This window comes from Rattus norvegicus, chromosome 4 (genome assembly GCF_021556685.1).
Source record: "Rattus norvegicus strain SHRSP/BbbUtx chromosome 4, alternate assembly SHRSP_T2T, whole genome shotgun sequence".
In the NCBI taxonomy this organism is placed as follows: Eukaryota; Metazoa; Chordata; class Mammalia; order Rodentia; family Muridae; genus Rattus; species Rattus norvegicus.
Genome location: NC_141537.1, coordinates 58,099,539 through 58,122,579, shown reverse-complemented (window position 1 = coordinate 58,122,579; position 23,041 = coordinate 58,099,539). Strand labels below are relative to the sequence as shown.

Below are 23,041 nucleotides of genomic sequence, written 5' to 3'. Positions count from 1 at the left end.
TCACTTGTTCTTCAAATTGCATCAAATCACAAGGGCCAAGCTGCCCATCAGCCTGCCCCATGAACTCCATCACCTGGTGAAGCTATTTCCTGGAGAGTAACCTGTGTGGTGTGAAGGAAGGCGTATCCAGATTTCCATCATGGGGGTTTTGAGCACATTGTACTGGAAGGGAGAGAAAACCATCTATCTTTGACAGATACCAATTTTTGAATCTATATCACATGATTACTGCATTACTGTTATTTGAGACAGAGTCTACTTATAGCCAAAGCTGGCTTGGAAGTTGCTGTGAAGCCTAGGTTGGAACTCAAGATTTTCTTGCCTCAACCTACCATGTGCCGAAATAAAAGGCCCAGGTGCCTTGCTTTTTAATGGTTACTAATAAGCATTATATCAAAGGTCTGTAACAACCCCTTCCTAGACAGGACAACCGAGAAAAGCCCACAAGAAAGAATCGGAAAAGTCCCATCAGCCTGAGAGGCTGACCTCTCCACTGACGTTCTAGAGTATTCTATTAGTCAGGATGTGACATAGTGTTACAGGTACATATTGGATATTATGACAATGTTCTGGGCTAAAGAGCAAGAGAAATGATGGCAGTTACAAGGTGAGAAACCAAAATTAGGTAATAAGTGCTCAACTCAAGCCTTTTCTAATGGAATGCACAATCTCACAGTGACCAAGCCTCTAGAACTAATAGGTCCTAGTGACCACCGCAGAACAGCTGAGTGAGCCGAACCCATGCAGTCACCGACACAATGGAGAGATTTGTGGGTCTACATGGACTGCTGAGCATCTGTTCAGCTTTAGTTCAGTTCTTACAACTTTTCAAGAATTTGGAAAACCATGGGACTAAGAGCACCAACCACTGACCAGTCTCTCAGAATAGGATCCAGGAGGCATGTCCATGGCAGCAAACCCAGCCGAGCACTATGCTTTCCACTGGGGTAACCAGCCAGAGGGATGAAGGACAAAAAAAGGAAAATGTCACGGGGCTTCTCAAATGCTCTCCTGCTAGCTGTCAGAAGTGTTTTAAACCAAAACTCATTTCCTAATAAATGTTTTCATTTCCTTTGTACACGACAAAAGGTCTAGAGGTGATAAATGTGAAAGGAGGGAAGAGGAGGGAAGGGAGGGTGTGGGGGAGGCCTCTGAAGGAAAGGCACTGAGCCAAAGGCACTGCACACATATGCCAGGCTTCCCTGAGAGTCCCAGGAATGGTGGCTTCCCTGATAGTCCCAGGAACGGTGGCAATCATCATGCATGGTTATCAGACATGACATGCTCACCCCCACATTTCCTTCCTTTTATAATGACAACACAGGGCGGCCACGTTCTATATGCTGCTGATTGGGGTGGAGGAACTAAGTATGCTTAATCACGGTTAGGCAGAAACTTCAAAGAATTTCTTTCTTTCTTCTTGTCCACTGGCCAAAGCTGGAAGAGAGAAAGGATCCAGACTCTATCTGCATCTCATTTCCAATCTGCTCGGTCAAGAAGAGGCGCGGCAGTGACACAGAAGAAAGTGCTGCTATGGGTCCCAATGTGTGTAGCAATTTCACAACTTACCTGGCCTCTGCAGCCAGCAGCTCATCATAGTGTGAAGATCTCTGGTCATCATCCTGCCGGTATCTGATCACTGTGGCTAGGCCTTTGCTGACAAGGGCCTCAGCAATGTTTCTGCAACAGAAGAGATAGGTCAATTAACACTGGGGCTACAGATGGGGCTCAGTCAACAGAAATAACAACAGTTAGCACCTGGAGGTCACAATGCTTTCTGGCAGGAGGAGGGAGAGGCTGAGGATGTTAAGCTGGAATCCAAATAAAACCAAACAACAAAAATCCCCAACTCAGCATTTTTCTTGTTAGTAGCATCAGATGCTACATCAATCCACACACAAAACCAGCAGTAACTATCTGTAAAAAGCCCACATTAGGCTGGGCTATTTACAGAATGGTATAAACAAGCTACTACCCTCAAGAAAAGTCTGCTCTAAAATACCGGCACACAAGATAAAAAACGAGCACATAAAAGCATGACCTACATTTCTCAGGCTCCTTCCCAGCCTATCTGAAAGCTAGACGATGCCTACTTATACTTCCAGTGTTACAAACACTGGTGTAACACGATATTCAACATGCCTCTGTTCTCATAGCTCCAGACAGAAGATGTTCCTCGGTAAGTGGGCTTGGAGAAGAGCCAGCAATGAACTGGGGAGAAGGAAACGCAGAAAAAGGGCATTTTGGTGGGGGGTGGGGAGTGGGCAACAAAAAGCATTCCCCCCTCCAAACCAGGAACAAACAGAGGAGGAGGAACAAAACCAGAGGTAACCAGTTTTCAAGTGGTCCACCTGACTATATTCAACAACACTGCAATTGACTACAGACCTCAGATCTGCCTTCAAGTTATTCTTACAAACACTCTGCCCACTACAGAATGAGACACACCCTTTTAGATTATGTCCAATTTACTACCCTAAAAATAATGCATAGGGAATGACATTCAAGTGACTAATGCTGCTCTTTTCATGGTTTCTCCCAACCTGGAAAGAGAACTTTGATATGAAAAGCCAACTGAAAAAAATTAACGATATCAATTTTTTGGAAAGTAAGAGACATGATATTATTGAGGGAGAGTGGTTGTTATATCTTTCTTTGTGTCTGTCATAATTACACCAAAGGCCCCACTCATACCATCTGGTTTGCTGCCCTTTAGGGAGAGGGTACAGTAAGCAATAGGCTACTGTGCCATATGCTGTGATTTAGTAGTGCTTGAAAATGTAGTTAACTCTTAGCACACTGGTGAGCCTCAGTAAGTCATAGTCTGAGGTCGCTGGCAGCTCACCTATGCAGTATCTGTTTAAAGCAGGAAGGATTCTATTCATCTAAAACCTAGGAGAACAGAAAGCAACACAAAATATGGTGGTAAAGAAAGGAGGGAAAGATGTCATGGCTGATTCTGCTCTCATTACATGCCCCTCTGCTGCCTGTTTGTCTACTGCCAGCACGATATTAATATCTCCAAACTGCCATGGAATTAGCACTTCTTAAAATCCACTCCCACAAAGAGGCTGCTCTGCTGGCCACCCTGTCCCCTGAGTCACTGCGTAAGTGTGCTGGCAAATGCTGTCGTTATCAGAGTTGTGTTTGGCAGCACAGAGAAAGCAACAGCCACAAATCAGCAGATGTAGATGTTGATTCATGGTGAGGATTTTAACTAAGGTTGTCACCAAGGAGCCCCTACTAGGGCAGGAGATTGGCTACACCCACCAAAGAGCTGTCAAGCTAGAAGTCTAGGGAGTGGCTCGCAAGACAACTCTACTTTTGACAGGCTGAGATGTCTTGGTGATTTTAAATGCCAAGAGAATAAAGAAATGTTTGTTACTGCATTTTGAATTACCGAGCACTGACATTTTACATTCAATGCATGAGGTCTAGAGGAGAAAGCTGGAATGGCAGAGCAAGTAAGGAAATTTTCATAAGAACAAGCCCCACTGTGAAAATCTAGAGAATATTAAGCAAAACAGCACAAATATTTAATGATCCAATCCCATTAATGCACTCAAATTAATTTCCAGAATTACTGAGTACCTGCCAGGCCAACAGAGACCAAGGGTCCAATCCTTCCCGATTTATCATCTTTGCCCTCCCCGTTCCATCAGCGAACGTTTACAAACCAATTTAAGCCTGCCACTGGACTTCTTGAGGCCTTAAGATCCCCAGCTCATTCCACAATGCTGCTACTCCCTTCCTTTCCCGTCCCCAAAGCTCTACAGCTCTTAGCTTCTTTAACAGATGCCCTGAAGGAACAGTTGCCAGTGCGCAGAGCAGGAGGGCAGAGACACGGAGGAGCAACAGTCTCCTCACTGAGTGTTTACTCCACTCCAGGCCTGTGACCGTCACATGTGCTTCTTCTTGGTGAGGAAGCACCTACTAACTCCCCGCCCCTCTGCCCTGACGGTGTGCTCCGAGTGAGCAGAGCTCGTGGCTCTCTTGCACGACCCTTTGAAACAAGGTGCAGAGCATGTTTCTATGGTGGAATTATCATATTTAGAATCCTAAGAAAATTTAAAGTGGAAAAATTATACCAAGTTAGTTTTAAAACACCCAGAAAATTAAGAATCTCTTAAAAGCATAAGAACATCGCCTGGTCATTTTGTAAATACAGTGCTGGAATTCTAAAAGGATTCTCCTAGCCAAATTTGCCTAGCACGGAAAAAAAGGACAAGAGGTTTTTCCAAGCTTTCTCTACCTTTTCTGTCTCTTTTCCATGATCTGAAACCACAACTGGAAAAAACAGCGGAAGAGAGCACAGATAGAGTTAGTCTAGATCTAGTATTTGACTGGCTGCTAGCAAAAGGCTAGGAAGATGTTCTGGCAATGACAGCACAGAACCGAATGTGAGTGTGCTCGCTAATCAGGTGCCCAAGCAAATAGAGAACATGTAAAGCACATTCCATGACATTATCTCGCTTTCTTGAGTGTGTCAGTAATTCCACCACAATTACATGTCTGGTGAATGGCTGATTCAGATTCAGCACATAAAAGGAGATCTAACATGGCCTTGGCCGTCTATCATTACATCACCTCCCTCTGTATTAGCTAGAAAGAATATTAATGCTGGAATTGAAGTGCTTTTCCGAACTGAAGGCATTAAGGGCTCTCTCTATTAAACATGACCTGTTGTCATAAGTCAGAGTCAGGTGTTTATAGAAACCCACGGCCTGGGGTCACACACAGGTGTTCACCAAGTGTATACAATAGCGGGCACCTTCCTCCACAACTCCGTTCCCCACTGCATGCAGGTTACAGCAAGCCTGAGTTCCATCTAGAAGACAATTCCAAACCATCAGGCCTGGATTCCTCCAATGTGGACAAAGGTGTGTTAAACCCGGGAAAGAGAGTGAAAATATTTAAAAAATAGAATTTTAAGTACGCAAAACTCTAAGCATTGGAGCATATGTTTGTCTACCTTTCCTACTGCCTCCCTACACCTCAATACTGAAAGGAATAGAAAAATATATTGATGAGCAAGCTAACTGTCTACAGTTGGATTGCTTCACAGCATATGTGTATAATCCACAAGTCTACAAAGAAGACACACTTCTCCCTGCACCATCTGGGAACATCGCCCAGTACGTTTAAGTGAGGTCGTTTTCCTATATTCCCAAGTAAGCAAAATCAAGTTATTACCAGACAGACACATTGCTACCATCTAATCCAGAGACCAACTGTCCTAATGGAATACGTACAAGGAAAAGGACCTACAGAGCTACCTCCCGGGTATCCATGGGAGATACGCACTAAGATCACCCAGTGGGTGCCTGAAACTCAAGCCAGCACTCAGGCTAAGAAGCAGCTAGTCCTCTGCATCACAGTTCCACATCTGCTACTTAACTTGGAGTGACACTTTTCTCATCATTCTTCTCTAAACAATATGACTTAGGAAGTATTTACACTGGTTAATAGTATAAGTAATCTGGGGAAATTTAAAGGATATCGCATAAGTAACATGCAAACACTATGACATTTTATGTAAAGGTACACTTCCCAACAATTGATTGCCCGTGGATATTTAGGGTATAATGTATGTTTTTAATTTTTCACCCCTTACTTACAGAGATGTACCTATGATGAAGTTTAATTTATAGAATAGAATACACTGTAATAAAAGCTAAGTTAATGTAGTGTCTTAACATACTCCTTTATGTTTTCCCATGTCCTACTTTATAAGAAGCACTTGTAACCTCAAGCCTTTTGGGGAAGGGGGCACGCTAGGACAGAAGACTGCAGTATTAGAAGGCAGTCTGGCCTAAAGTATGAGAGCATCTCAAAAGAACCTTGTCGTAGCTTTGCGTCCACAGATCTGAATTTCCAGCACCACTGTTATCAGGATTTGCAGGAGCTAATAAGTCAAATTAATAATTACTTGAAAGCAAACATACAGCAATACCACAACATTCAACTTGAAAATCAAGAAGCCTACTAAGTGCCAGCTGAATAGGGAGGTAGCATATGTAATACACATAGACTGGTCAGAGACAACTCACACTGTAAACATCATGGAGCAGGTGAGATTTCTTATGACTCAGAACAGTGCCTGATCAAACACTTACAAATGAGTACTCCCCGATTTTGATGTGTAGTGATTTTGGACTGTGGTTGAGCATAAATAGCGGTTACTATAGGTAAAAAGGGCTATTGTAATTCAGAATCAGGTGCTCCATCAAGGCTCTGCATCTCTCTAACAGAACCATCTCTATCTTTGACAACACGGAGCTGAATTTTGTTTGTTTTGGAGATAGTCTTGGCTAGCCTGGAACTCACAAGCTTGCCTCTACTTCCCAGAGTTTAGGATTAAAGGTGTGTACCACCACGCCCCATAGAATCAAGATTTTTTTTTTTTTTTTTTTTTGGTTCTTTTTTTCGGAGCTGGGGACCGAACCCAGGGCCTTGCACTTCCTAGGCAAGCGCTCTACCACTGAGCTAAATCCCCAACCCCAAGATTTTTAAAGAGGATATAGGCCAGTTGTTTTGCCTTGTCTGTTCCTTTGTAATGAGACAAGTAGTGGAGATAACACAGTGGTGGTAATGTATTTGATCCACTTGGTTAGAATAGTATTTGCAAGAGTCTCTACTGTAAGTTACTCTTCTTTTCTGTATTAATAGGCAGTTTGAAGATGCACTGTGAACTATATAATTTTATCCTTCATCAAACTCCCAAGTTATTCACTAAGTTGGTTCTTAGTGTCAACTCACATGATCTTATTTTATATAGCTAAAATCTGCTGCTACTGTTCTTTGTTTTGGTGTTAAATTGTTCCCAACTTGGAAATAAAGACATGCTGGCTTCAATCCCCTTGGACAGGACTGCTATCAGTGTTTGAGCTTCCTTTCTTATAGGATGTCATCTCTCAGGCTAATCTTGTGCATCTTCTCTAGCTCTGCGATTAGCATTTATCTAAGGAGCCCACACTTACAACCTATTATTTCTACATAAATTTATTGGAAACCATATGTGGCAGGTATGAAAACATGGCTCTTAGATTTCTGACCATAGGAAGCATAACTGACTGGCAATCAAACTACTGTGTCCTAAAAGCCATCATTGTTTATTTTGTTTTGTATTTAAAGCCCAGGCTGTTTCCCATCAGTTGCTACTAGCCAATAAGAGCCCAGAAGAGACATTAGGGCACCTCTACTACTGAGAGATATGGGACTCCTCTGACATTAATTTGGACTCGAGAACGCTCTTAGTCAGCTGTAACAGAATGCCTAAGACTGGAAAATTTACAAAGAAGAGACTGCTAACTGGCTCTCGGTCCATGATGCTAAGAAGCCCAAGACTGTGGTGCTTGTGTCCGTCTAGGTCCTTCATGCTGAGATTAGAACACTAAGTTGTCACTTTTAAAGAACCAATTCTGGTGAAAACTAACCAGTTCTAAGAAAACTATTAATCAAAGGCTCTATCTTTATGATTCAATCACCTCTTATTAGGCCCTCTTTAGCAAGAATGTTATACTGGGAAACAGATTCCCAATAAGTAAATATAGAAGGATACATTCAATCCACAGCAGAACAGAGTCACTACCAGACTTGAAAACACTCTTTACTGCTGTCCCACAGTTTGGACTCCCCTCATTCAACCCTCTTCCTTTTCCTCCGAGGATCAAACACACACATTCCTCCCAGGAAGTGTTTGTTCCTGTTCCCACAGCCTCTCATCGCTTCCTTTCCATTCTCCTCCAGAAGAGATTCAAGTGTCTCAAAAGCCTGGTCCTTCTTGGCATCTGCTTCTTGGGGAAGTTGTACCAAAACAACAGGATATAACACAAGTACCTACACAGCCTTCCTCCTTTCCATACCTTTAACTCTCCTCATTCAAGTAAGAGGTTTATCCTTAGTGTGCTTCCCCGCAGGATCCATATGCCTGACTAGAACCAATCTGTATCACTGCTGTCACTTCCTCCTGAGTTGCTGTTAGGCTTTGCCTCTGAGCCACATTCCTACATGGATGTGTGTATCCGCCACAGACTCTGCCCTGTGCAAATCACCTCCTCCTGGGCCTTGATACTTCAAGTGGGGCTATTCCCTCAGCAGATATGCCTCCTGAGTTCTATGTACCTTCAGATGAAATTGTTTCCATTTGTCTACAAACACTAGCCATACTAACTCTTTAGAGCTAAATTATGAAAAGCCTGTTTCTCAAGAATGTTCTTACTCCACGAGTTAACTGATTAGACACGATGCATTTAGACATCCAGTTATCAACACAGTCAAAGCTCATGCATATGCAATAGGGAGAATATTTCTCTCACTCACACATTGTGTGACTTCCATGATTTGGTGCCTAGAAGTAGAGCTAACTAAAATATGTACCGTGAGAAATAGGACCTGGGTTAAATGGATAAAGCCCTTCAGAGCAGGCAGGGAAATAACAATAGCTCACACCTCTGCAGGCCCACCCCCTCCAGTCTCCATCTGAAGAGGATAACAGAGAGCTCAGTGCTCCAGGCTCCCAGATTTTTATCTAGGTCCTTTGAGCTTAACATTTTCCTCTTAAGAACCATCTGCATTTTATCAGTCACTAAGGTGCCCATGGAGATTACAAAAGGAGAATATTTTCCTTAAGGCAAACACATGTGGGCACATATTTAAAATAAAGCAAACCCACAAAGAAATGTTTTTGCATTATATCTTAGGGAAACTAAAGGAAAGGACCGAATGGTAACTAAGAGCTCAGTCATTCTGCACAGTCTGTGGGAAGAAATGTATCTCAAGCACATGTATGCAGTTACACACTCGCCATACCACTTTGCAATAATTTCGAGACTTGAAGGTCAGATGCCATGGGCAACAAGCACTTCGTGTTTGTATATTGTGAGATGGAAGGCATGTAGCTTAGCTTCTGTCACCTACAACTCCCAAGGGCTACAACAATGTGATGCTGGAAGGATGTGACTTCCCTGTTGTACACTGGCTATACTTTTGCTGCAAGTACAGGCATTCTCACAGGTGCTGGCCTAGAGACCCCAGAACTCCATTCAAATGGCTGGTCTCACTTCTTTCTCTTCAACTGTTCAAACAAATGCTACAGTGGAGCTGCTGTACACCAGAATCTATAGAGTGCTGATGTCTGTCTTTGCAACTCCGTTGAGGCAGCAAGAAAGCAAAGGTTCAATAAAGAAGTTCAATGAAAGACTCAACAAATAGATCAGAAGATTCTTCAGAACACATGGAGGATGTGGGCTATTGGTCCATATCAGTTACTTCTCTTGAGGCTATGGGAAAATACCAGACAACAGCTACTCAAGGCTGTGTGTCAGGACATAAGCCTGTGTGGTAGGGAAGTCAGAGCAGCGGGGGGAAATAGCTGGTCACGATGTATCCAGAGTGGGGAAGCAGGGAGAGCTGGTGCCAAGCTTGCTTTCTCCAATTTATTCAGCCCCAGACTCATGCCAGGGTGCTGCCCACATTCGTGGGTCTTTCCTGGGGGTCAAATCTTTCTGAAAGCATCCCCATAGACATGGCCAGAGACTTCCTTCCATGGCCATCATAAGTCCCACAGAGTTGGTAATGAAGATTAATTTTGACACCATTCCAAATGCTCCTCAAACCAGGCTCCATAAAAATCTTCCGTTGACACTAAGACCTCTAGCATTCATATTCTTAAAGGCAGGAACCCAGGCTCCATAAAGATCTCCTGCTCACACTAAGACCTCTAGCATTCATATTCTTAGAGGCAGGAACCCAGCACTTTAGGCTGGTGACAGACTTGGCTTCTCAAAGCTGGGAAAAAAATGTGTCTATAAAGGGGAAGAACAAAAAATTCGGCACAAGACAGACTGAGGGAGACAATGGGCAAGGAAGAAAAATCTTACTCTGAGTATTTTCCAACCAGACCTCAAAAGGGGAATAAAAATCCCACAAAGTGAAAGATATCTTTTAAAAGCTAATAGGATCCCCTTCTGAGGACTCACATTGCACATTTCCATAACAATGTCTTCCGTCTCCTAGTTTCTACTGGTTGATTGGGTCCCAGCTCTACCATTGTCCCACCCAGACAGCCAAGCACTTCTCACCCAACCCAGCAGCACTGCTACAGGGTATTGACAGGGTACTGGATTCTGAGGCAGCAGTAAGGAAACACTTCCAGTGGCGCATACCTTTAGAGATTTTCTACATTCCTACCTCCACCTTACGTACCTTAAAAACAACTTCCCCCTAAACTTATGTGGTTCTAAAATGGATTCAAACTAATTTTTAAACCTTTTCCATTTAACAAGTATCATCAGGATAGTAAGAGATATCTGCTAGTGCTAGGTGACTCTCTCAGCATTCACAATACAGACCGAAAACAAAAGAGAAAATTCAATGCTTTTGTGTCCCTCCTCTGCTTTAGTAATGAGGTCAGCTGAAGTAGAAGGGAAATCATAAACTATTAAGAGCAGAATTAAGGCACAGTGAGGCCTGCAGCAAAGCATCCACACTGGAAGTTCTCTGACAACTTACCAGTAAAGAACCTGATCTCAGACACCTCAACACGTGAACAGGCCAGTGTGATAGTTACAATTCTGGGGCCGGTGGCCCAGCTTACAATCACAGCACTTGGAGGCCAATGCAATTCTAAGTTTGAGGCCGGCAGGGACTCCAGAGCAAGAGCTTCTCTTTACTGCCAAGGGCTATAAAGGTATGTATACATTGTAACCTAGAAATTCAAATGTCATTATTATGGCCAGGAGTGTGATGTATACCTGTATTACCAGCACCCAGGAGACAGAGGCAGGAAGGGACGAACATGTTCCAGGCCAGCCAGAGCTACACATTGAGAGCCCATCTCAAGAAGGAAGGGGGGACTAGGAGGGGGCAAGAATAAAGCTAGGGTGTAGCTGTAATAAAGACACCCACCTTCAAACAGCTAGTATCTTCTCTGCTTGTTAATCGTCATAACAAAGGAAAAGATCACAGGAAGGGAAAGAGAACCATGAAGAGAGATATTAAGACTGACATGGGTTGACTCAGTTCAACTTCAGGAATGCAGTTGGAAACCAAAGGCTACCTACCCATAAACAGGAGGAAAGACCCTCCATGAAAACTGCTGCCTTACAGATAGGTAAACCATTGACTTGTTAGAGCACATAGCCACTGAAATGTCATTATTAGTCACTTAATAACAATTAAACTTAAAAACTAGGCTTACATTTCAGCACTAATCAATGTCCCCGGCCTCAGAGGCCATGCTCCATTGAATTCTAACAGTATTCTTCAGATTGGGGTGAAAAAAAGTAAAATCAAAGAGATCCAGGGTCCTGGCTTTTAAACATTGAGTAATGAGATCTTCCTTTATACTTACCTGCCAAACAGTAATTTACCTGCCAACGTATCTATGAGCCACATAGATACCTATTCCGTTCATGGTCTACCACTGCAGTGAGCATACTTACATTGATCCCCGGAAAGAACAACTGATGGGGAAAGCAAGACTACAGGACTATGGCTGGGAGCCATAGAATAAACCACTAAGGCCATGTCATAAATCTGGCTAGTGGAGGGAAACGTTCTGAAAATATGGATCAAAATGATTTAGCAAGAGAGGGGAGGAAGCACAATATCAGATAGTTCTGCTCAGTAAACAGACAATTTTATTCTGTCCCAGGATTTCTGCAGGGCTGTAATCTTATCGACATCTCTTATTTGATAGTCTCATGTCAGCAACATCATGGCTATGGCGTTATGAGACAAGTATAAAGAACTGGCATTCTACTCATGCCGCTATCCCTCCAAATACCAGGGCACTTCAAGGGGGCCAACTCCCTGAGGAAGTGAGGCTATTGAGGAGAGGAGCACACTAAATAAACAGCAATAGCACAGATACCGCCCACCTTCAAACAGTTAGCATTCTCTCCCAGTCTCCAACTATCCCAGCCAAGCAAAATCACACAAGGGCATAACAAAGCCTGGGCTTGCTTGAATCTTCTATGACAGAGAGCATGAGAGTGAGCACCAAAGCCACTCTGGAAGAAATGGCTTCTTTCTTTGGAGACAAAGAAAGGTGCCTCATAAATAACAAAAGCAAAAATACCGTATGTAGCCCTTTAAAGTATTCTGTGGACATGTGTGCCTGTGCATGGGCACGCGCATGTGATGCTGGGCGTCTGCAGAGGTCAGAGGCCTCTGGTCTCCTTGGAACTAGGTTTATAGGTGTTGGTGAGCCTCTTGAAGTAGGTGGTGGAAACAGAACTGGGGATCCTCTGAAGAGCAGCAAATGCTCTTAATGGCTGAGCCATCTCGCTAGCCCCTAGATCTAGTTAAAAAAAAGTAAATAGTCTAACAAACACGTGCTTCCAGCCCAGCCAAATTGGTCTACTCATAGCTAAATATGCCATGCACTCACATTTCCAACTATTTGCAGGACATGTGAATCTGTGTGATTCATCCTCACATAAAACTCAGCATTTCAAAAATAAAATGCAGTTTCCTAGATTAAAAATTTTGCTGAATCGTACCAATCACCTCCTCCGTCCTGCAGTCCTACAGGCCCGCCATTGCTGATTGCAGAACATTCCAGCAGGACTCAAACCTCCATGCTTTCTTTCTCTATTCTTCCTCAGGAATCCTGCTGAGACCTGCACTGTCTCTTCTATGGTCTATATAGCATCCCCTACCTGTTTTCCTTGTGGTTCTAATCAATCCTTAACACTGCCATCACTTCAAAACACTTAGATAACAAGCAGTCCTCATTCCCCAACTCATCAGCACCCCCCACCCCCATATGTGCTTGGAAGGTTTCACTATAGAGACTGGCGTGAACTTCCTATTCAGAAATGGTGTTGGGAATGTGGACCTAGGTAAGAGAAGACATCACCCAGGGGCATGGGGAGAGGAACAGGGAAGAGACAGAAAAGGAGAAAAGGTAAGGGATTAGGGGAGGCTAGGAAGACTGATCTTTATTGAATTCTAATCTAGATTCTTGAAAATTGTTATCTCATTTGATCAACACATGAAACTTGTGGCACCTCTTATGACCAACAGAATCATGGTATACCTAAGAGGCTTGAGTGGAAAGGCAGCATTTTAGTGTGACAAAGACTTTGCCTCATCCAATACCTAATCTATCACCGTCTGCTGGCACAGCTTACTTACAGTCACTGAAAGACTGTTGTAGCTGTAGCAGACGTGTGTGTGGGCTACTAAAGGACTGTCATTTTAGCACACAATCCCTTATCTAATCTTTCTATCAATGCACAGGCAGACATGCCTTTTGTTTCCCCAAAGAGTAAATCCTTTCAGATTTGCAGCATGATATCCTACTGTAAGCGGCAAAACTGCTACTAGAAGGCAAGTTTCCCCTTTCTAAATCTAGTGTCTTTCTTACTAAGCAGTGCCACACATTGACAAGCAAGAGAGCATTACTGTGCAGTCCAGCCTTAGAGCGCTCTCTAGCCCGTCCTCAGGAATCCCTTTCCGGCTTTACAGTGACCACCCGTGCACACTCCTTGGCTGCTCCCAGACCTGCACCCACCCACCGTGCTCTGTGCTGGCACACACAGTCAGCAGGTATCTACCCATCAGTGCTGTGTCACTGTCTTCCTCTCTGTATGTATCTTGTCGTACTCATAGACTGTATTACCTCCCGATCTATGAAGACTTGCACACTTAGTAGGCACTCAATAAATATTTATTGGCTAGCAGATTGATTTCACTCACTGAGTTCCCAGGGGGTTCTGTGGGCTGTCAGACGAAAACAAAGTAATAACTGACTGAGTCATAGAATTTTTGAGGAAAAAGAGTCCACAGAGATAAACTAATCCAAATGCTTCCATATAGAGATGAAGACAGATCCAGAGATAAACTGTAAGCAAGCTGTTTAAGAGAAAACAGAGACAGACACCACAACCGGCACCTAAGAGCCCCCCGAATCTCAGACCATCTCCCTTTATTATACTGCTGTCTTTTAAAAAAATTCCATAAAATGGGAATAAATATAATGTGCTCATGAATTAGCTGAGATGCCTTTAATGCATTAAAAATATATCAGCCCATTAAAAATAATCTATTCATATTAGATTATAAGTTTGACCACTCTAATAGTAATAAGCTTGCTAAAATACACATTAGACATTTAATTAAATAGTTTGTCTGACAAATGAAGATTCAGTGGGCTTATGTGAGAAATGAATGATTTGAAAATGACCAATGTCTTCTCTTTCCCCTCAATATATATTCCAACACAAAGCAGAACCATTCACTGGAAACAGAGCAATGTTTTCTTCATCTCTTTCTCTGCCCTTCTATCCCTTGAGAAATAGTATTTCACAATACATCACCTTGTTGACTTGGGAGTGCACCTTACTGATAGAATACATGCTCAGAAGGCATAAGGAATTGGGATTGCTTTAAAGAAAAATAAGAAAAAAAACCCTAGAGTGATGAGTGTGGATTTACGGATGAGGGGAAAACTTTTACTCTTGCCTTCTCTCACTTAGCGACCATGGAGCCTCCCTGGGTTTCTTCAGTCTCACAGCAGGCTCACTCTTTTGCTGACCACCATCCCACTCTTGACTCAAGTCACTAAACTAAGGGGATTCCGCCTACTTAGGTACAATACGGCATAGAAATGTGCCTGAAAGCTACCAAATGTCATCTTCCTTTCACATAGCTCACTGCCAAGAGAGGCAGTAACACTCCACACCCTGTGCACGCCGTCAGTGCACACTCTCGCTCTTATCCCTGGCAGATAAGTCAGTTTGACACTGAGAGGTTGACAAGACAGTTAGGATTTTACAATGGTATCTTGCCCCTAGAGCAGCATCTAGTGAAGTTGGTAAGGGTGTTTAGGCCAGACTACTTCTAATTAAAGCAACCATAATTAATGCTCCCTGCTTCTTGGCATTGTGTTGCTTTTTCCATAACTCTCAAACCAATAACTCCCTTAGTAGAACAGTTACTAAGCAGATTGATTTGTTAGATTTGATAGTAGAATTGTTACTGTGTTTTTGCATTCAAAATCATCTTAATAGATTTAACAGACTCTGATATCATCAACAAAAGGTCTTGCAGCTTTGCTCACTTCACCTGTTTTCTAAAGTCATACAAGAAAGCAACTTTCTTAAGGACACTGTACAGTGTGACAGACTGCTTTTAAAGGGCAGTTTCATACAGACACTCAAACAGAGAACACAGAGAAACAGATGCACATGGTGAAACAGGAATTTCAGGGATAAAAATGGCCTATTATTCTAATATAAGAGAGTCACACGGTGGGGACACTTGTCCTCCACAGAAAGAGAGTCACACAGTGGGGACACTTGTCCTCCACAGAAAGCTTGGTGAGGCTCTACCTCTCACCTTCCTGGGTCTCTGAGGTCATCAGTGAAGCACGAAAGATCTGGGGGCTCTGGCTCTGTGTGTTTAGGCTTGGGCCAGTTTCCACACCCTAAGCTGAGAAAGTCTGACTAAACGTCTATACAGCACATTCTAGCTCACATACTGTTGATGGCTTTTCAACATGAAGTAGGATTTACTGATCAACAGCATGGAATATACATTTAATACATACTGTCCACTGAGCCACCTTATAATAGTTGGCAGTAACATTAAAGGGTAACAGGATAACTTCATGTCAATGGGTATTTAATAAAACATAGGTAGTAGAACATTGTGTAAGTTCTAAAAATTCATTCTAGGCCTTCCATTAGAGAGTCTGTGGACCCTATCTCCAGTACACATACAGTGTTGGTAAAAGGTAGGAGGTTAGACTTAGCAAAGCCCGGAGAAAATACTGATACCCAGCCCCACGTTTTAATATACATTGCTTGCTAAGATATGCTGTATCACCCACACAACCTGTACCACAGGAAAGAGAAAAAAAAAAAAAAGAGCGAGTGGGAAAGGGGACAGTATAGTACTCCTCACTCCGGACACATACGCAGACTCCAAGACTCTTTTTGGGCTAGGTCAGTTTTATCTTGGCCAAGCACCTTTCTTCATTTGAAGCTGACCAAGCTCATTAGCAACAATGCTTTCAAGGAATGGGTTGAAAATGAGAGCGCTGACTGGAACAGAACTGACATTCTGTTCAGCTGCCCACAGTCCATGCTCCAGCTCTGTGTAGTGGGGCAACTAGGATGCCTGCTCGTATCTCTCTCAGCACTGAGGATGCTGAGAACCAGGCACACAGCTTCTCAAGCAGCGATCTGCCCTAGGGCTTCATATTGAAAACTGCAAGCGGGAGCAATATGTGTATAAAACCATCATGCAACGCTTCTTACGTGACGACTATGGGCCAAACAATACCCTAAAGACCACAGGAGAGACTACCAACAAAACAACTTCAACATAGTCAGAAAAAATCAGTTTCCTGCTAAACAGATGTAGGCAATGTCTGTCCTTTTATTTGGGTAAACGGAAATAAAGACACTAAAACAACAACAAAAAATATTGAGTGACACTCTGCACTAGAATTTGGATCTGTGTGTATGATCATAAAATCACACACACAGATCACAAAAGGTGAACAGGAATAAATACTAATGTCAGCCACAACTTAGATGGATTTCAAGAGCATTGTCTTAAATGAAAAGGCCTACCTTATTATTTCATTCACATAAGGATCTTAAAGGTACGGAGAGAAACAGACTTAAGAGTCGGGAATGATGGGAGGGGAAAGGGTTCAAGGGGCAGCACAGGTAGATCTATCTTTATGATGACTGGATAATTTTCTGCTTTGACCTCACTGTTATACATGGCAACAAAACATACATCTAAGTATATAAATATCAATGTCCTACTCCTCCTTTTATTACTATAGGAGATGGGGCCACCAGTGGAAAATGAAGGAAGGGCACAGGATTGCACAGCTACAGTTCTCAATGCTTCTCAGCCCACCTGTAATTACTACAGAATCAGCTTTTAAATCATTGATAGAATCTGAACTTAACAAAAAGTAGGAGAAAAGCATCAGAAGTCAAAAGTCCATTCAAGTACCTTTAATAGGATATAAAATTTACGTTTTCTGCTCTCTTCTGTCCCCGCCTCAGCAATACAATAGTTCGCCACCCTAACTTCGCTTGCCAACCCCAGCCACAAGTCTGCCTCTGCCGTCCAGGTTTCCACACACCGGTGGCACCTTGTGTTCAGGTCAGTCTTCCTGTCACTCAGACATCTCGGGATGGCCTGTTGAAAACTTTACCTTCCCAATCCCATCACACTTCGTTTCCCCCTTCTTAGCTTTACTTTTCTCCACAGTGCTTTTTAGCATCAATATGTTTTCATTATTTCTTTACATGCTTTCCCACTGGAAATATTGTCAGCTTAAAAAAAAAAAAAAGATGTCCCTGACTCACAGTCACTGCTCTATTTCCAGGGTCAAGAGACAGGCCTGGCAACACAATGTGCTAAATAGTCTACTGAATCAAAAGGAAGAAACAAAGTCACAACAAACCAAAAAACAGAATTTAAGTGACGATTATGTCATATGCTTCTGGTACATAAGAAATCGGTTCACACTGGGGAAGACATGTAAATGAAGCTAAATTCACCCACATTCGGAAGAGAAATTTCCCATTTCAATTCTGGCCATAATTAGAGAAGCCGACGAATTAGATGAACCCAGTCATATTCTGCTATTCTATAGCACCAAGGAGAGCAACCTGAAGAACCACTAGGGTCCCAGACAAGACTAAAGTTCGAAATGATGTCACAAAAGGCAAAGCCTGCTGTCATTTCAGGTGTGATGTAGCTGACTGTAGCGATAATGAGATAAGCCATGAGGAACATGGAAAGTACACGGGCATGTATTAACTCAAAAGACTACAGAGAAATCTGCATCATATAATCAGAAAAAGGAGGTATACTTGTGATTGAGTGTGACAAGGGCTGTGAGGTTCATCACAGGTGAGCACAGGGTGCTGGGAATGTGCAGGAAACGACCAGTTCTAGGTTTCTTTGGCACAGGGCCCAGGCAGTTTTTGTCTAGTCGTGAGCTGAGTGATGAGCAAGGACCAGGGAGGTGGAAAGTAGACTCCAGACAGACAGAGCATACCAACTCCCAAACAGCGAGTCTCTGTCTCTTTTGCTTGCTTGCCCAGAAATGATAGATGAGAACAGGGGAATGATATATATATAAACATGAAGAAAGGCAGGGGCCAGATCACAGATCTGTATAATCCAAAGGGCAGTGGGAAGATGAATGAGGACATTCAAGTAGGAAGATAACAATCAGATTTGTTTCAAAAAGAAAATTACAACAGTCAAGGGAAAATGGACCAAATAGAATAAAACGAGAAACCAAGGACTAGTATACATGGCTATGTTGCTTAACACAGACGGGGAGAGGGAATGGATGGTGTGACTGGAGCTCACCAGGTAACAGTCAGATACAGGAAGGAAGCAAGGAGGAGCAGGTGGAATGTGTCTGAGGGACACCATATGGGGATGACGGACCACAATAACAGAGGATGAAGAGGACACCCCAGTCCCTGACTGAATGCTGGCACATTGAGTAGGGATAAAGCCATCTGAGGACAGGAAGAACTCTCATAGCTCATTTGTAACCCAAATGATGCTGTCTGTCTAGGCAGCAGCTGAGTATGTCCGTGGGAAGTAGGGTCAGAGGACAAGGTTAGACGTGGATGACGGAATCTGCAACATCTACAAGAAACAGACAGGACGAAGATGCATGCACATGGGTTTGGGATAAGAAGAGGAATGGGAAAGGTCTAGAAACAAATGGCTGTTTAGGAGTACTCGCTGCCGCTGTCCGAGAAGCGGCCAGCAAAGATGCAGAAATAATCCAAGAAAGGGGCCTACTAAAGATGAGACAAGTTTTCCTTTTTTTTCCTCCAAAGAAAAATAGAGATGGCAGGAGGTCAAGTAAAAGTCAGGACTGAGGCGTCCCTGAGGGAAACACTGCTGAGCAATGTGGAGGGTCAACCAAGGAACAAAGAGCAGAGGGACAAGAGACACATTTCTTTAATTATTTTAATGAACGTGGCCATTCAGTAGGAAGGAGAGAGACTGCAAGTAGAGGCTAGCCTGAGGTACACAGGAAGCCTGTTTTGGCCAGACAAAGAATTAAATGGACAAGTGGTAGAAAACAGAGAGGCCAGGAAGAGTGCAAAGTCTGAGTGGTAGGAAAGTGGAGGTAAGAATTAGCATGAGGAAGTCGTGTTGGGGCAGAGAAGGCAGGATGCTTTAGACATGTTCTTGTCAGTCTGTATTTTCTCCTAAAAGTAGGAGATGAGACTGTGACAGTGAAGGAAGATGAGACAGTAGGGAGTTCGACTGGACTTATTATAAAAGCCTTGATGATGGTTGTAGTAAAATAAAAGCATGAAAACAGTATTTATGGAAAACTAACCAGGCAGCATTATAAAGTTAGAACTAAAAAGGGGCAAGGCTTATGGTATCAAAAACATACCTACACTGTGTTTGTTTAGATCTGATTTGTCAAATGTGCACAACAGAGTAGTGACAGAGAGAACAAGTAACATAATACTTAATTACATAAATAAGTAATCCACTTACTTAGAAGTTTGTATGTTCATAACAAAAACTGTTTTCTATAAGACCCTGCTGATCAAAATAGCAGGATTGTTCCTGAATGGAGCCAAAGCTACAGATGGGCAAACTTATAGCTTTTAGAATTCCCTATCTAAAATATTTCTAACTCAATTTATCAATCTAAACTGTTCATAACTGAATCTACCAATCCAATAAATTGGAAAGAATTTTGCCTAGATAAAGCATGCCTGGAACTACTTCCTGTACAAGCAAGCAGTCATCGATTGGTTCTGCCTGCTGTCCATTCAGCCAGAGAACACCTCAGAAATGGTCCTTTGTTACACACTCATTCGTCTTCTTTCCAAGTTCAACACATCCCTGAGTGATAGAGAGAGGGAAAGAATCATTTGGGAGGAACAGACAGTAACCAGGAGGATGATATAACCTGGTTGGCAGCCCACTGTCTGGGTATGCTTTTATAAACTGCACAGGAGATTTTGATGACATACTGAGACCATTCTTTAATAAGCACTAGTATTAAGCATGTTGGCCTTGAAATAAGAGCCATATACAAATGGAAAGAAAAAGCAGGTGTGTTAAGCTGAGCAGAGAGAAATAAGAAGCAGATGATGGAGCTGTGACAAACCAAACTACATGAGGGAAGCGACTCGTAGGGGAAACTGTAGGATCAGGACTGCCCCCTGAAGAATGTAAAGTCAAATAATTTAGCTATTATTATCATTATTATTATTATTATTCCCGAATTAAAGGCACAGGGAATGTGTGCAGCTCCAGTTTCTCATTTTATCTCTGAAATTCATTTCTCAAGATTGACAACAATGTTTTCCGTATCAGTTTGGCATCTTTCTTGGAAGAGAAACTCTAACAGAATGGTTTGACCCTTAATTACCTAAACACTTCCAGTATGAGCCTTCTTAATCTAACAAAACAGAGAAAGCCCATCTCAAATTCCTTATAAAGAGGAGAAAAAAAAAATGTTCCAAAACTTAGAAAGAGCCAGGGCCAAGAACACGTGGGAGAAATTCAAGACATCGAGCTTAGCACATGTATCCTCAGAGGGACAAAACAGTACAGTCACGGTGGTGGTGTCTCCTGGAGCTCCTGACTACTGGTCTGGCACAAGCTCATTTCCTGTACATTGAACACTGTCGTGAAGATGACTGTTCTCTATCATACTTCCTCAAATTATCACAACAGATTGCTTAATCCCCTTTCATTTAATAAACACACATGGTTGTCCACCCACACCTCATCAAGATTGGTCTTCCACTGTGCTGGTGATGGATCTGGTCTGGGATCGACTCCTCCCTCCGTACCTAGCAGAACAATCAAGTACTTTGCCAATGAAAACTTTCCTAATGTGTCTGACATTGGACTGGGCATAAAGCTGTTATTCCAGATGCATCTGAAATGAACATGCTGAAAATAAAGATGAAATGTTCACCACCAGACTAGCAAAGAGTGGACAGGGAGGTATGGAACCGTATGAAAACTCCCAACATATAATAAAGGAACAAGCAAGCCACTGCTGACTCCATTTTCAAGAGAAACAGACAGGAGAAAGATCTTAGAGAGGGGATAAGGAAAAACAAGTGAGCAGTAGCAGAGCAATAGGATCAGAGAGGGAAGACTTCACGTTTACAGACTCTAGTGTTCTGCACAGACAGAACCAAGAAACGAATACCCAGAGGAACAGAAACATTCTTGTGGGTCCACAGAACCAGGAAACATAATCAAGAGGAGATGGTGGATAGTGGCCAGCCTGGAAATGGTCCAAATCAGCCTCTTCCTTACAAGCTGAGCTTCTGGTAGGGTCAAGAAGAGACCACATAAAATATACTTGCATGAAGAGCAGTTCTAGGTTACAAAGCAAAATCTGGGTGAAGTTTCTTGTCCACCCTAAAATATTTCTTTATAATATTTATTAGTCTATGAGTAAATTTTTATTTAAGCCAGTACATTCAGTTTTATTCATGTAAATGCCTGTTACCTATGATAGAAGAAAATCTATCACTCTCAGAGACAGTTTTCTTTCAGTTTCTCTATCTACAAAATGATATATAGGTATATGATCAAGTCCCTGAACAGTGGTTTGCAAGAACACTGCCTGCCTCAATAATCACAATGTAACGGACACAAGACATGCCCATTGGTTTGTGTGCTGACCGTGGCAGAGCTGACTAGGTGCATGAGAGACCAGATGGCTCTCAAAGCAGAAAATGGTTACCATTTGATCCTTTTTGGAAAAAAGATGCTGGCCTCTACCTTACAGCACTGCTCTTGAGATTGACTGTTAAGAGGTTACTTCCATAACACGAGCCTCACAATTAGGAGGTCACAGCATAAGAATGACTGCTATACTGAGTTGGGGGAGACGTGACCTTCACACAGTACCTCTGAGGCTGACAACTGAAGAAGTGCTCTGAAATACAACAACCTCTATGAACACTCTTAGGATCAAGGGGACATCTTTTCTCCTGGAATACATTTCTGAGGAGGGGGAAAGAACCTGGCATTTATTCATGGTATTAACACTTTGGCCAAAGATACCACAGTAAATAAGGCTGAACCTCCCTTCCAAAGAACACTCACAGTGCTTCCATTAGGAGGAAAGAGAGCAACTAACACTGTCATCTCTGCTTTTAGCAGCAGCAGGAGATCCAGAGAGAAGCTATGTGAACACCGGACTTGCTGTGCAATGTTGCCTCCTGAAGCTTCCATGAGGGAAAAATGAATGACTATATTTAGAGCCTGCCCGGCACATAGGAAGCCTGGGAGGTGCTGGGGTTCACTATTGTTGCTGTTAATTTTCATTTTGATTAGCATTGTCTTGGTTGTATTGCTCCTGCTGCTGGACTCCTGTCTCCTGTCTGTGGGAGGGGAGGGGGTGTGAGGCAGAGGGTGGGGAATGCACATAAAATGGACAGTCTTGGAAGTGACTACCGAACTGCAAAATTCTACAAAGAATTCAAAGACATGGTGCATATTCTTACAGAAGGCATCTTTCAGAGAGTGGATGAGGAGGCAAGCCCTGACTTCACAAGGCCAGAACTGTCTAGAAGATAAAGCTGTCAGAACAGATTCTTGTTTCAAGTCCGACAGTCCTGGGAAGAGGTCACCCTGAGCTGATAGAGATATCATGGTCACCTCTCAGCGTCAGAGCACGGCCTGGGAGCACACCCATCCATCCACAGCACAGTCAATCATACGTGCCACCGCAGAGGCAAGATTCATGGCTCCGGCAACAGTCCAGTGTTATCCAATATGCATGAAATCAAAGTTTTCATCATTTCCAGTGGTCAAAGGCCAGTGAGTGTTAAATCCCAGAATACCAGGATTAATGAAGGAGTCATTAAAGAGCCGGCATTAAATCACTTCTGTAGCCAATGCTGAGAGTGATGTCTGTAATACATTACAAGGCTGATTAAAAAGAAACAAGTTACAATTTAGAAATGAATTACCTGATCTTCTTAAAACAGGTTGGATAGCTATCACAGCAATTTTGTTATTATAGGAG

The 23,041-nt window shown here is 42.8% G+C and overlaps 1 protein-coding gene across 3 annotated transcripts in view; it reads right to left on the bottom strand.

The window, feature by feature from the left end:
- The window catches only part of Snd1 (staphylococcal nuclease and tudor domain containing 1), a 399,105-nt gene that overhangs the window by 184,112 nt on the left and 191,952 nt on the right, over positions 1-23,041 (bottom strand). For all 3 annotated transcript variants that reach the window (NM_022694.2, XM_087659177.1, XM_087659178.1), the window contains 1 exon segment: positions 1,570-1,680. In NM_022694.2, coding sequence (NP_073185.2) covers positions 1,570-1,680 — 111 coding nt within the window.